Source organism: Myotis yumanensis, unplaced genomic scaffold, assembly GCF_028538775.1.
Source record: "Myotis yumanensis isolate MYYU_CA2020_CCGP unplaced genomic scaffold, mMyoYum1.0.hap1 SCAF_8, whole genome shotgun sequence".
Lineage (NCBI taxonomy): Eukaryota > Metazoa > Chordata > Mammalia > Chiroptera > Vespertilionidae > Myotis > Myotis yumanensis.
This window is the reverse complement of record NW_027223759.1, coordinates 41,920,982-41,934,943: the sequence shown is the minus strand read 5'-3', so window position 1 is coordinate 41,934,943 and position 13,962 is coordinate 41,920,982. Positions and strand designations below refer to the sequence as shown.

The 13,962-nt window shown below is 38.2% G+C and overlaps 1 protein-coding gene across 1 annotated transcript in view; it reads left to right on the top strand.

The window, feature by feature from the left end:
• MTX2 (metaxin 2) overlaps positions 1–11,079 on the top strand; it is a 65,037-nt gene extending 53,958 nt beyond the window's left edge. The window contains exons 9-10 of the mRNA XM_070422701.1: positions 1,043–1,119; positions 10,260–11,079. Of these exons, the coding sequence (XP_070278802.1) occupies positions 1,043–1,119; positions 10,260–10,443 (261 nt within the window). The 3' untranslated portion in view covers positions 10,444–11,079. The remainder of the gene's footprint in view (positions 1–1,042; positions 1,120–10,259) is intronic.
• Positions 11,080–13,962: the final 2,883 nt, after the last annotated feature.

Here is a 13,962-nt window from a genome sequence, read left to right as displayed (position 1 = left end):
ATGCATTTAAGATAAACCTTTAAAGTATTAAGTTCATTTTTTTGTATTGATAGTTCTTAAAAAATCCCAACATAATAAAAAATTAACAAAACATTTGCTCTTATTTTCTTTGACATGAAGTAATTTTATAAAAATCACATGCTGATTGTAAAACAAATTATATAATACAGAAAAGCTAAAAAAGGAAATAAAAATGGCCTGAAATACTACCACTTAGAAGTAGCCACTGTTAACTATTTGGAGAACATTATTCTAGATGTCTCTTAATAATATTTTCCTTAAATGGGATCATATTATACCTGCCCACTCTATAACCTGATGTTTTTCCCATTTAACAACATATTGTGGGCATCTTTTATACCAATAAATATTGATCTATAGTATCAGGGCTTAAAAAACACCATGTTAAATACAGTGCTTAATATATATTTTTAAAGATTTTGGTCTTAAATGTACTGAAGTAGCAAGATTAAAAAATACAAATCTTATCAAGGTCATGAGTTTAAATATCATTAGACTAATTAATGTCTCTTTTATAAGGCTACCCCTAGTCTTAGCTAGACAACTCACTTATGTGTGTGTGCTATTGGCCGTAAGGGATCTTGGGTAAGTGAATAGGGATGGAGTAAGTAAAATCCATCTCTACTAGTGGAAAAACAATTGAAATACTTTTGCTCATGGTAGGTCAGCAGTGTCATTTTTATGAAGCAGGTTTTTTAATTTTTGTAAAATCATTGGATTCAGCAAAACAGTTTTTGTATGGAGTAAAGTTTTAAGGTAAAAACTTACTTGATAGTAATCCTTATAAGTAACTTAATTGTACTTGCATTTAAAGGAAATTAGCTCTCAAATTTTCTTTGTATGTCTTCTATAGGAAATATTATTTATATTTTATATGTGACCTATTGGCAGATTTAAATGTATTATTAAAGATTACCTAAATTTATATTTTTGTTATAAACTGTATTATAAATAGTTTTAGACACATTTTATTGTTTTGCTAATTTAAATATTTTTCTTTGGGGTCTATTGCCTATATTAGGTCTTGGAAGATGTTGACCAGTGCTGTCAAGCTCTTTCTCAAAGACTGGGAACACAACCATATTTCTTCAATAAGCAGTAAGAAATTTTATTTTTTTAAAGTTAGTTTCTTTTCTATATTGTTAGGTTACAAACTTATTTAATCATAGAGAAATTGTTTTATCAAGAAATATTTGTGAAAATATTTAGTTGTATTTTAGTTTATTTTTGCTTTTATTAAACATTTACTTAGCACCTCATAGGTATCAGGCAAAGTGTTAGGCTCTGGGAGACTGAGAATTTCTCTAAAGGGCAAATATGTAAACCAGTCATTAGTGTATGATATGATAGAGGTTCTACTAGAGGTAGTTCAAGGTGCTGTGTATGGAAATAATGACTTTTTTTAAAAAATCCTCACCCAAGGTTATGTTTTTATTGATTTTAGAGAAAGGAAGGGGGAGAAAAAGAGAGAGAAACATCAATGTGAGAGAGAAACATCCATTAGTTGTCTCCCATACCCGCCCAAAACCTAAGTATGTACCCTGACTGGGAATCAAACCAGCAACCGTTTTGGTGTATGGGACAATGCTTCAACCAGTTGAACCACCTGGCCAAGGCGAAACACGACATCTTAATTAACAGAATTCTAAGCTTGCAAAGTACTATTAACATATGAAGTGTAACCACACTTGTCTATGTAGGGTGATGCCCTAAGACTAGAAAAGTGAATAAAAGCTAAGCAATAAAAAATACTGTTGGGTAGACAAGCACGATTATGAACTTATCTTTTAAAGTAGTGAAAATATTTGTAAAGCGTAGAAGAGAATGTGAAGGATATAGATTAAATATTTATGTATATAGTTTAATTCATGTTTCATTAAGACAGATTTTTTTTTTTTGGTAATTTGGAGAAAAATATCTAACGTAGGCAAAAAATGAATTTTTTTTTTAAGTTAAACTTTTAGTGTACCAGGATCAGCTATCCTGTGATCCAGTTTCAGATGGAATTAAATTAGCAGTTTAATCTCAATGGTTTGCTTAGAAATTCTAACCTTTTCTTGGCTTTTTAATAAAATTTTCTTGCTTTTTAGATTGATAATTTTTTTTAATCCTCACCTGAGGATATTTTTTCATTGATTTTTAGAAAGAATGGAAGGAGATTGGGGAAGAGAAGAGAAACATTGATGCAAGAGGGACACATTGATTGGTTGCCTCCTGCACATTCCCCAATGGGCCATGGATCAAAGCTAGTGCTCTAACCACTGAGAAACACCAGCCAGGGCTAGATTGATAATTTTTTATAAACCTTTATTTGCTATTATTTATTATGTCTTATAGGCACTCATTTTCTATAGCCTTATCAAACATCTTTTGGTTAGAGATATTAATATTTGTAGCAAAAATGACTATTGATAGGTTGGAAATATTTAAGTTATATTAATGTGTACTACATGTAACTGATATTAAAAATAAATTGGAGCCTGGTATCTGTGAAGGAAGGTCATAAGAGTTCAAAAGCTCTAGGAGTTGAGAAGCTCAGAAAGGGATGCATTTTACTGTTTGAAGTGCATCTTGTGTGTTAGGAGTTAGTTTTGTTATACATGCTGTCTTCTTGGGAGGATACATCGAACTTATTTTTCTTTTCATTTAAACTCATTGTCAAAGATTTAGTAACCAGGTAACATTTGGCATGTGACTTAGTGAAAATATTAAAACTTTCTTTTGTGCCCTGGCCAGTGTGGGATTTGGTCCCGGGTCATGGTGTGTATGGGAGACAACCAATCGATGTTTCTCTCACACATTGATGTTTCTCTTTTTCATTCTCCCTCTCCCTTCCTCTCTCTCTAAAATCAATAAAACATATTTTTAAAAAAATATTTTTTTTCATAAGGGTACAATTATATTTAAACTTGTAATGAAAAATAAAAAATCTAGAACAGTTGCAAAACTAAAGAGGTTTCCTATCAAGGAACAGTTTAATTGATATTAAGTATAGGTATTTGAAATAATTTTACCTTATATGAGACCTAGATAAACATTTTTCCTTAACAGTTATGATTAAAGAATAGGTTTGATTTTTAATTTTAATTTTACCCAACTGTTTAATTAATATTAACATGCAAGAAAATTACATTTAGGAAAAGGTAACTTGTATTTGCACTTTGTTGTGCCAAAACTTTTCTCATTTCTTTATCTATTGCAAGCATATTTACTTTGTAAGAGTAGTAAAAAGAGCACTGGCTTAAGTCAAGATATATAGTACTGGATTCCAAGTTAGAGGCCCTGTATTCTATTCTTGACTCTCCTATGTGTCCTCTCCTTACCCTCTTAAATTAGAATACAATTTTCTCCTTGCTTTCCTACTGGGGTTGTTGAGAGAGCTCATGAAAGAAGCCCAATAGCTTTACTTAATGAGAGAAAGGGAAAAAGGGTAGTTGAGGGAGATCTTGCAGCAAGAATAGTAATTGGGAAAAGAAGACAAGGAAGCTTAAATGGTGGAAAGGCAGAAGAAAATGAATGATACTAAAATATGTGGCTTTTATTCCTTCAAATATATAGTGTTGGTAGCTTTTAAATATCTTAAGTCATATTTCTGAAATGCAACAAAACCAAAATTGGTACTACGCTATCTTGCTGATGTGTGATCTGTTAAGATACCTAAGCAAAGACTATGTGGTCATTAGTTCCCTTCAAGTGTAGACTTGGAATGAAAAACAAAAACTTTTCTTAAAGTGATATTTATATGTGACCTTTTTAATAAAGGAGAAGAAATAGTAGAAAAAAATATTTTAAATCAAGAAATTTTTTTTTTTTTTAAATATATTTTATTGATTTTTCACAGAGAGGAAGGGAGAGAGATAGAGAGAGTTAGAAACATCGATGAGAGAGAAACATCGATCAGCTGCCTCTTACACATCCCCCACCAGGGATGTGCCCGCAACCCAGGCACATGCCCTTGACCGGAATCGAACCCGGGACCTCTCAGTCCGCAGGCCGACGCTCCATCCACTGAGCCAAACCGGTTTCGGCTAAATCAAGAAATATTTTAATCAAGAAAGAATTATAGTATTCCAAAGTATTTATGACCTTGCAGGTCTGTGTTTTCCAAACAAAGCCTGTTAGCTAGAAGCAGCTCAATAAATGTTGGTTAAACTAGGTTAAGGTGAATGAGGAATTGGAAAAGGAGTTAGATTTTAAGAAGAAAAAATATTGCTAGTAACCATTAAGTAAATGGTAAAATTTGAAAATATACTTTCATGTACAGATGGGAAAGTATATTGAAGAAATGGTGCAAGAATTATACTTGGGAATCTTAAGATGAAAAGTTTCAGGAAGGAATAAGATTTTATTGAGGTTTGTTCAATTAAGAAATCACCAGTTAAGAAAATGAAGAGAAAATAGCTCAAAAATATTCACACGCAAAATATAGAAAAGGTTGATGGCAAGGGGCTTGATTTACAAACTTGAATGACTCTCCTAAAGATTAGTGGCCAGTATTTAAAGAAAGGATATGTAGATTATTTCTAGTGGTCTGAAGACATGACAAGTTAGTAGTGTAATTGGAAAGAAAGATTAAGGAACACTCAGACAAAATTCATCTTTTTGAAACCAGACTGACTGGGACAGAAAGAAAAGTATGGAATCACTAGAGGCCCAGTGCACGAAATTTGTGCGGGGGGAGGGGGGTCCCTCACCCTGGCCTGCACCCTCTCAATCCGGGACCCCTAGGGGGATGTCCGACTAACGGTTTAGGCCCGATCACTGCAGGATTGGGCCTAAACTGGCAGTCGGACATCCGTCTCGCAATCCGGGACCGCTGGCTCCTAACCACCTGCCTGCCTGCCTGCTTGATCGCCCCTAACACCTCTGCCTGCCTGCATGATTGCCCCTAACCACCTCTGCCTGCCTGCCTGCCTGCCTGATCGCCCCTAACTGCTCCCTTGCCAGCCTGATTGCCCCTAACTGCCTCTGCCTTGGCCCCTGCACCCAGACCCAGGCTTCCCTTCTCCAGCTGGCCACAAGTACCTGGGACCTGGGCTTCCCTTCCTCTCGCCAGCTGCAGGCACCCGGGACCGAGGGTGGCTTCTCCCAGGCCAGCCACAGCCGCAGGCACCCAAGACTGTGGGCGGCTCGCCCGGACTGGCTGCAGGCGCCCGGGACCCCAGGCAGCTTCACCTGGTTCCAGTTTTAGCAGAAAGGTCATCTGGAAGACATCAGTCTAATTAGCATATTACCCTTTTATTAGTATAGATAATAAGTAAAGCAAAAAAGATTAGTGCAAACAATTAAAATGGGGAAAGTTAGGAAAATATTCACATCTACAGTGCTGTTTTTATTTTAATACTCACATGAAAGAGTAGTAGCTAACCAACAGAAATGCGGAAAGAATAATAAGAAGGCAACAAATTGCTTAGGACTTTAAAAATATATTTGTCACCCTGGAATATTTTTCTAATAAAAAGTGTATAAAAATAAATGCAATAATATATATGAAAGATGTTAAAAGTCATAGTAGGAAAATTGTTATCTATATCCAAATTACAATCCACCAACTACTTAGTAAACAGAAGGGTGCAAATGTTATGTTTCCTGTCCATATGATATAGGAAAGGTAATTAAAATGGGAAGTACTTAAGGATTTTGGCTTGATTAAATAATTCAGTAGAAATATTGGTTAAAGTATATTTTTTGTGCTTGTCTTGCATATGAGTTGCAAACATTTTTCTGAGTTGCTTTTTTAAAGTTAAGTTTATTGTGGTATAATTTACATATAGTAAAATTGACACTTTTATATGCATAGTTCTATGAGTTTTAGTAATAGTGTACAGTTACGTTAATCACTACTATAAGCATACTTTTTAAGAAGAAAGAATTGAGGGAATTGGTAATTTATTTATACCAGAGTATATAAATTAAGTAATTGCTGAAATTTGTAAGGATTGCAACAAATACACATTAAAGTTTGTGTGTATGTGTGTTTTGTTTTACTTGGTGTATTTATTCTACTTCCCTAGATGTTCTAGAGCAGTGATTCTCAACCTTCTGGCCCTTTAAATACAGTTCCTCATGTTGTGACCCAACCATAAAATTATTTTCGTTGCTACTTCATAACTGTAATGTTGCTACTGTTACGAATCGTAATGTAAATATCTGATATGCAGGATAGTCTTAGGCGACCCCTGTGAAAGGGTCGTTGGACCGCCAAAGGGGTCGCGACCCACAGGTTGAGAACCGCTGTTCTAGAGCAAGCATGTCAAACTCGTGGCCTGTGGGCCGCATGCAACCCACAATGAATATTTTTGCGGCCCAGCCAATATAACGGTGTGAGCAGTTATTTACAATTATGAAAGGAAATAAATCTCCTGTCAGATCCAGAATTACTGACATTCACCTTGGTTCAGTTTTAAAAGTAATCACTGAACAAGATTTCCCCTGAAGTAGGAAAGATAGTAGCAGAGAAGAGATGCCAAGTGTCAGGAAGAAAACATTAATTTTATCATTGCTCTTGTTCTTTTTTTTGTACTGTACTTTTTGAAATAAACCTATGTTTCTATGAAAATTGAAGCTTTTGTTTTTTTGCGGCCCACATAAACTTAAACCTTGTTTATTTGGCCCATGTTAGCCTTTGAGTTTGACATGCTTGTTCTAGAGTAACTGGCCACAAAACTGCTATTTTTATGTAACTTCAGATCAGTTTTTGTGTGCTTGTTATCCATATGTAATTCAGCACCTTTTGAGTTATGTGGATGTATATTTGCAGCTAAGAACATTTTGTACAATTCAGAGGCATTTCTAGACCACAGTAGGTTAAACATACATGTATACTTCCAACTCATTCAGAGCATTTAGTGGATGCTATCTACACTACTGGAAGTTGCATCAGGGAATGTATTCAACTTTTTAAGGCTCTAGTATAAGAAGCAAAGGGTAGTTCACCATAAAAAAAGGGTTAGAAAGATAAATTTTGCATTGGTAAGATAAGATAAATCTTTTAAGAAATATGTTTAGGGATATGTAAGTGTTGATGTTTATTTTACTTCTCACAAAGTGCCAAGGCTCTACATTTATCCACCTTCTACAATTTATTGAAACGAGGCTTGCAAGTTTGACATGCTTGTTCTACATCCTTAGTTCTTTCCAGGGATCTGTTTTTTATTTGTTCTTTTTTTGGGGGGTATGTATTTTTAAAATTTATCTTTTTTGTTGAAAGTATTACAGATGTCCCCTTTATTCCACTCATTGATCCCCCACCCCCACCCCAAGGCCTTCTGTACTATTGTCTGTATCCATGGGTTATCTATCTATACTAATAAAAGAGAAAGATGCAAATTAACCGTCACTCTGCCACTCCGCTACACCCACAAGCCACGCCCACCAGCCAATCAGGAGTGAGTATGCAAATTAACCCAACTAAGATGGTGGCGGCCACGGAGCTGGAGTGAGCAGGAGGCTTGGGTTTCCCCCAGCGATGGAAGAAGCCAAGTTTCCCGCTTGCCTTGGCCTGCCCTTGGCTCCGCTCAAGGCTACAAAGTTTCAATTATAGAAGATAAATAAATCCCAGATACCTGCTTCCAGCCCGCCAAAGAAAAAAAGGAGAGGCTGGGAGCTTGGGTCGCCGGGGAGCGTGGCCAGCCTGAAAATGGCCATCAGCCCCTCACCCAGGTTGGCCAGGCACCCCAGCGGGACCCCAAACCCCACCCTGAAGGGGCTGTGGGCAGCCTAAAAACGGCCCCCAGCCCCTCACCCAGGCTGGCCACACCCCCATGGAGTGAGGGTCCTCGCTGGGGGGCTTGGCCAGCCTGCAAATAGCCATCAGCCCCTCACCTAGGCTGGCCAGGCACCCCAATAGGGACCCCCACTCTGAAGGGGGTGTGGCCAGCCTGAAAACGGCCCTCAGCCCCTTACCCAGGCTGGCCAGGCACCCCAGCGGGACCCCCACCCTGATCCAGGACACCCTTCAGGGCAAACCAGCTGGCCCCCACCCATGCACCAGGCCTCTAGCCTATATAATAAAAGGGTAATATGCAAATTGACCCTAACAGCAGAACGACTGGGAATGACTGGTCACTATGGCACACACTGACCACCAGGGGGCAGATGCTCAATGCAGGAGCTGCCCCTGGTGGTCAGTGCGCTCCCACAGGGGGAGCTCTGCTCAGCCACAAGCCAGGCTGCCAGCTGCCAGCACAGCGGTGGTGGCAGGAGCCTCTCCCGCCTCCTCAGCAGCTAAGGATGTCTGACTGCAACTTAGGCCTGCTCCCTGCTGACAAGTGGACATCCCCCGAGGACTCCCGGGCTGCCAGAGGGATGTCTGACTGCCAGTTTAGGCCCAATCCCCCGGGGAGTGGGCCTAAGCCAGCAGTCGGACATCCCCCGAGAGGGGTCCCAGACTGCGAGAGGGCACAGGCTGGGCTGAGGGACGCCCCTCCCCCCAAGTGCACAAATTTTTGTCCACCGGGCCTCTAGTATATATATAAAAGCCTAAGCGACCAGCCGACCAGCCGGTAGGTATGACGTGCACTGACCACCAGGGGGCAGACGCTCAACACAGGAGCAGAAACCACAGGCATGGAAACATGGATCAAACTGATGAATCTCAGAGGGAAGGGAGGGGGCGGGAAGAGACTAACCAAAGATTTTATATGCATTCTAGAGGCCCGGTGCACGGATTCCTGCACCTGTGGGGTCCCTCAGCCTGGCCTGCGGGGATCAGGCCAAAACCGACTCTCTGGCATCCCCCGAGGGGTCCTGGATTGCGAGAGGGCCCAGGCCAGGCCAAGGTACCCCACCGGTAAATGAATCTGTGCACCGGGTCTCTAGTGCTTATATAAGTTCTTTGGTTAATCTCTTCCTGCCCTCCCCCCCTTGATAGTCCATTTATAGTGATAGAATTATATTTCTATTAAGTCCAAGGATACTTGTGATTTTTTGAAACCATCCTATTGTCTTCCGGCTTAAACTTGGCCATCAACTGTTTATCTGACTTTGATGAAAACTTCATGAATGTGTCAAAAGAGAGAAAGAGACTTTGAAAAATTAAGTATTTTACACAACTTAGGCAAGATGCTTTCTTTTTATTTCATTCTTTAACCAAATACAGATTCAGTTCCTCAGATATTTTATTAAGAACTGGGGATATCAAGATATGTGCAGTGTTACCTTTAAATAGCTTGAAGTATAATTGGGGGGGGGGTGTTTTAGTTTTAGTGTGGTATCACCTTTTTATTGATCATTGAATATATGATTCTGGAGTTTAGGGGAAAGACTAGGACTGGAGATAAATATCTGGGAATTAGTGGCATAAAGAGGCTTTTAAAGCCATGGAACTGCATGAGCTCATTCATCAATAGTGATTAAAGCCACATAGCTAGTAAGTAAGTGGCAGCTTTAGGATTCAAACTTAGATTTGATAGACCGCCCCCCCCCCCCCCCCAATCTATTCTGCCAAACCAGATTACTGTAACATTTTTTCACATTTAGGTGGACTAACACATGTTTTCTCAAAAACTTGTATCACTGTAGGACTAATCGCAGCAATTACCAATAGTTCATAATTATCATGGTTATCTTAATGTAATATAGATTGGTGATGCCCCATTTATAGGCCATTAGTTGTGAGGTAGATACATTTCATTTTTTATAGGGAAACCCCCCTGGAAAAATTTTTGTTGAAGCCAACTTCATTTTTAAAGTTAAGTCACTTTAAAAATGGTCAAATTAAAATGATATATTGTTAGTATATGATTGGGTAATCAGGTATCATTTTGTTGTCCCGGCACCACAGTGAAATTCTCTGTGCTTTGCCAACATTTTGTCTATGCATCTATTAACACATTTACTAAATTCTGTTGTGGTAATTTGTGTCTATGTTTTAGAATATCTTTCTTGTTTTTATCTCTCTAGCATCTGGCACGGTTCTGGCACATTGGCAACATGCTGTATTTATCTAGTGAACAAACTAATAAATAAAACGAATATGATCAAACATACCAATATAATTTTAACACATTTAAATAATACTAATTCAAAAAGCAAGCCACACACTAGCAAATCATAGTTTAAAATTATTTTTTCATATCTTAAACTCTAAGTTAAAACAATAAATTCTATCAAGTTGGGTAGAATTTTTTTCTATGATTTTTTCTTTTAAATAGATGAATAAAATGTTTTAAAAAATAGTATATATCCTACCATACAAGTTAAACACAATGTTACTCTCATTTCTACTTTTGTTTTAGGCCTACTGAACTAGATGCACTGGTATTTGGCCATCTGTACACCATTCTTACCACACAATTGACCAATGATGAACTTTCTGAGAAGGTGAAAAACTATAGCAACCTTCTTGCTTTTTGTAGAAGAATTGAACAGCACTATTTTGAAGATCGTGCTAAAGGCAGCTCATCTATTAGATTGTCTTAGAGTTATGTGTTAATTTAGTTGTTATTAAAAAATTTAACTTTTGAAATCTGTTACTTGAATGATATGTGAATGGTATCAAAATTTTAAAACCAAAACACTGCTTTTGAAACCTCAAAACAAATTATATAATGTATCTTGTACATGTACTTTATACTGTTGTTTATGTACAAATTGAAATAATTCTGAATGACTCCATTTGATATGTTATACTCTGTATCTTGAAAGTTTTGTTTTCTTGAAACTTGTATGCACATAAAAATAAACTTTAAACAACTATATGGCTGCTATATTTACTTGATCTTTCTGAGAGTCACTTTCTGAGCTTCATACATGAAGTAAACAGTGTCTTTTCTCAGGCAAATAGTTTGTGTTTCTACACCTAAGATTATTTTGCTAGCTACATGGTAAACCTGGTCATAGGAAAAATGTTCCTAATGAGTATACTCTTGGAAAATGTGAATGATTACAAGGTGATGAAAGCCTTGAACAGATTACCATTTAAGAACATTCTTCATGTCTAAGCTTAATTGACTTGGGGTGGTGAACACACAATACAGTGTACAGATGATGTGTTGTAGAATTGTGCACCTGAAACCTGTATAATTTTGTTACCCAGTGTCACCCCAATGAATTCAATAAAAAGGAATAAAAATAAACTTAATTAAATTTAAAAACATTTCATCAGAGCAGCTATAATTTATATTGATAAATTTAAAACTTTTTTTTGAAACTTTGAGATAATATTTTAATAATGCTTTTTTATTCCTTTTGTGGGGAAGGGAGGATAGTGTTCAGAGAAGTATCAACAAGAGTTTATATATAAGCAATAAGGATTATATGTTGTGTCCTTTTCAATTTTTCTAATATTTTACATAAAGCCAGGGATGCTATAAAGAGTCAGATGTAATAATAATTTCTATAATAATATTACTTTTGTATTTTTAGGTACCATGCATTTTTAACTCATTTAATCCTTACAGAAACACTGCAAAGGTTATTATCCCCAAATCAAAAAAGAGGAAATGGAGACAGAAAGGGTAATACCTTGCCCACAGTCATAGAGTTATAAGTGGTAGAGTTGGAATTCAAACGCAGGAAGTGTGGCAGCTGTTTGGCCTTTAAAGAACACTATACTTATTTTTTTTTCCAATTTTTTTTAAAATTAAATCTTTATTGTTCAGATTACATTTGTTCCTCTTTTATTTCCCCCCATAACTCCCCTCCTCCCAGTTCCCCGCCCCACCCTCCACCCTCACTCCCCACCCACTGTCCTCATCCATAGGTGCACGATTTTTGTCCAGTCTCTTCCCGCATCTCCCACTCCCCTTTCCCCCCCAAGAATAGTCAGTCCATTCCCTTTCTATGTCCCTGATTCATTATAATCACCAGTTCATTCTGTACATCAGATTATTTATTCACTTGATTCTTAGATTCACTTGTTGATAGATGCATGTTTGTTGTTCATAATTTGTATCTTTACCTTTTTCTTCTTCCTCTTCTTAAAGGATACCTTTCAGCATTTCGTATAATACTGGTCTAGTGGTGATGAACTCCTTTAGCTTTTCCTTATCTGTGAAGCTCTTTATCTGACCTTCAATTCTGAATGATAGCTTTGCTGGATAAAGAACTCTTGGTTGTAGGTTCTTGGTATTCATCACTTTGAATATTTCTTGCCATTCCCTTCTGGCCTGCAAAGTTTCTGTTGAGAAATCAGCTGACAGTCGTATGGGTATTCCCTTGTAGGTAATTGAGTCTCTTTCTCTTGCTGCTTTTAAGATTCTCTCTTTGTCTTTTGCTCTTGGCATTTTAATGATGATGTGTCTTGGTGTGGTCCTCTTTGGATTCCTTTTGTTTGGGGTTCTCTGCGCTTCTTGGACCTGTAAGTCCATTTCTTTCACCAGGTGGGGGAAGTTTTCTGCCATTATTTCTTCAAATAGGTTTTCAGTATCTTGCTGTCTCTCATCTTCTGGCACCCCTATAATTCTGATGTTTGTACACTTGAAGCTGTCCCAGAGGCTCCTTACACTATCTTCGTATTTTCAGATTCTTTTTTCATGTTGCTTTTCCGGTTGGGTGTTTTTTGCTTCTTCGCATTTCAAATCTTTGACTTGATTCTTGCGCTCCTCTGGTCTGCTATTGGGTGTCTGTATAATATTCTTTATTTCAGTCAGTGTATGCTTAATTTCTAGTTGGTTCTTTATCACAGCATCGAAGGTCTCATTAGATTTCGTGAGGCTCTCATCAAGTTTATTGGCAGCTTCTAGCACATTATTGCAAACCCTCAAAATTGCGTTTTTTAGCTCTATATCCTCCATTTCTGTCATTCTTTTTTGTCTCCGCATTTTTTATGCTTTCTTGGTGCACCCCCTTGTGGTCTTTGTGCGAAGTCTTGTTCTAGTTAAGCCTTGATTGTTGTAGTTAATACTAGAGGGATTTGACCACCAGGCCGACTGGCTGTGAGAATCACCTGAATCTGCAGTGGGAAAATTTCTGTCCTCTGGAGAGGTGCTAATCTAGCCTTTGCCTGAGGCTATCCGGCAAATGGCTCTGTGCAGGGCTTGGGCGGGGCGGGTCGCACGGGATCAACAGGGCGGGCGGAGGGAGCAGTTATGGCTGCTCTCAGTCCCGTTCCCAGAGGCTCTGCTTCTCAGAACCCCAGCAACTGCTGCAAACCTCGGAGAGAAAGCTGCCCTCACGTTCCAACTGATGCCAGACAATCCCGCCTCTCCCGTTTGAGTCTGAGTCCCTAGAGACTCGCCCGGATCTGGAGCTCAGAGTCTGAGACTCCCTCCTGATTGAAAACGACAACCGCGCCCTCAGCCACCAGCCCGCTTTGCGCGCGCACCTCCACACCTTTGTATTTTCCACACTGCGCCTCCTCTGAGCCTCAGTATGCTGTTCTCTTCCCTTCTAGTTGAAGAGTCTTTCCTCAGCCAGCCTTCCTGTGGTTCTGGGTGATGTCCGTTCCGTCTTTTAGTTGTATTTTTGAAGTGGTTGTTTGCGGCAGCAATCTCCAGTGTTTACCTATGCCGCCATCTTGGTCTCTTATTTTTTTTGAAGATTATAAATTTATACCATATAAAGCGCACATTATAGTCTCCTTAGTCTAAATCCCCCATAAACTTTGGGCTCTCTCTTTGGACTACAGTGCTATTTATTATAGCTTCCGCGAACTATAATAATTGGTTTTGCACAATTTTTATGACAGGCTTATGTATATATACTTAATCTTTGCACAATTTTATTTATAACAGGTTTATATATATGTATGTTTAATCCTCACTTTTTATTGATTTTTAGAGAAAGAGGAAGGGAGAGACAGAAACATCCATTGGTTGCCTTCCATATGCACCCCGACCTGGATTGAACTGGCAACGTAGGTATGGGCCCTGATTGGGAATCAGACCTGCAACCTGCAATCCATACATTAAAATTAATTCAGTATGGACTATACACTTAAATGATGTAAGAGCTAAAACAACAACACTCCTAAAAAAATAGAAGAAAATCTTTAGAACT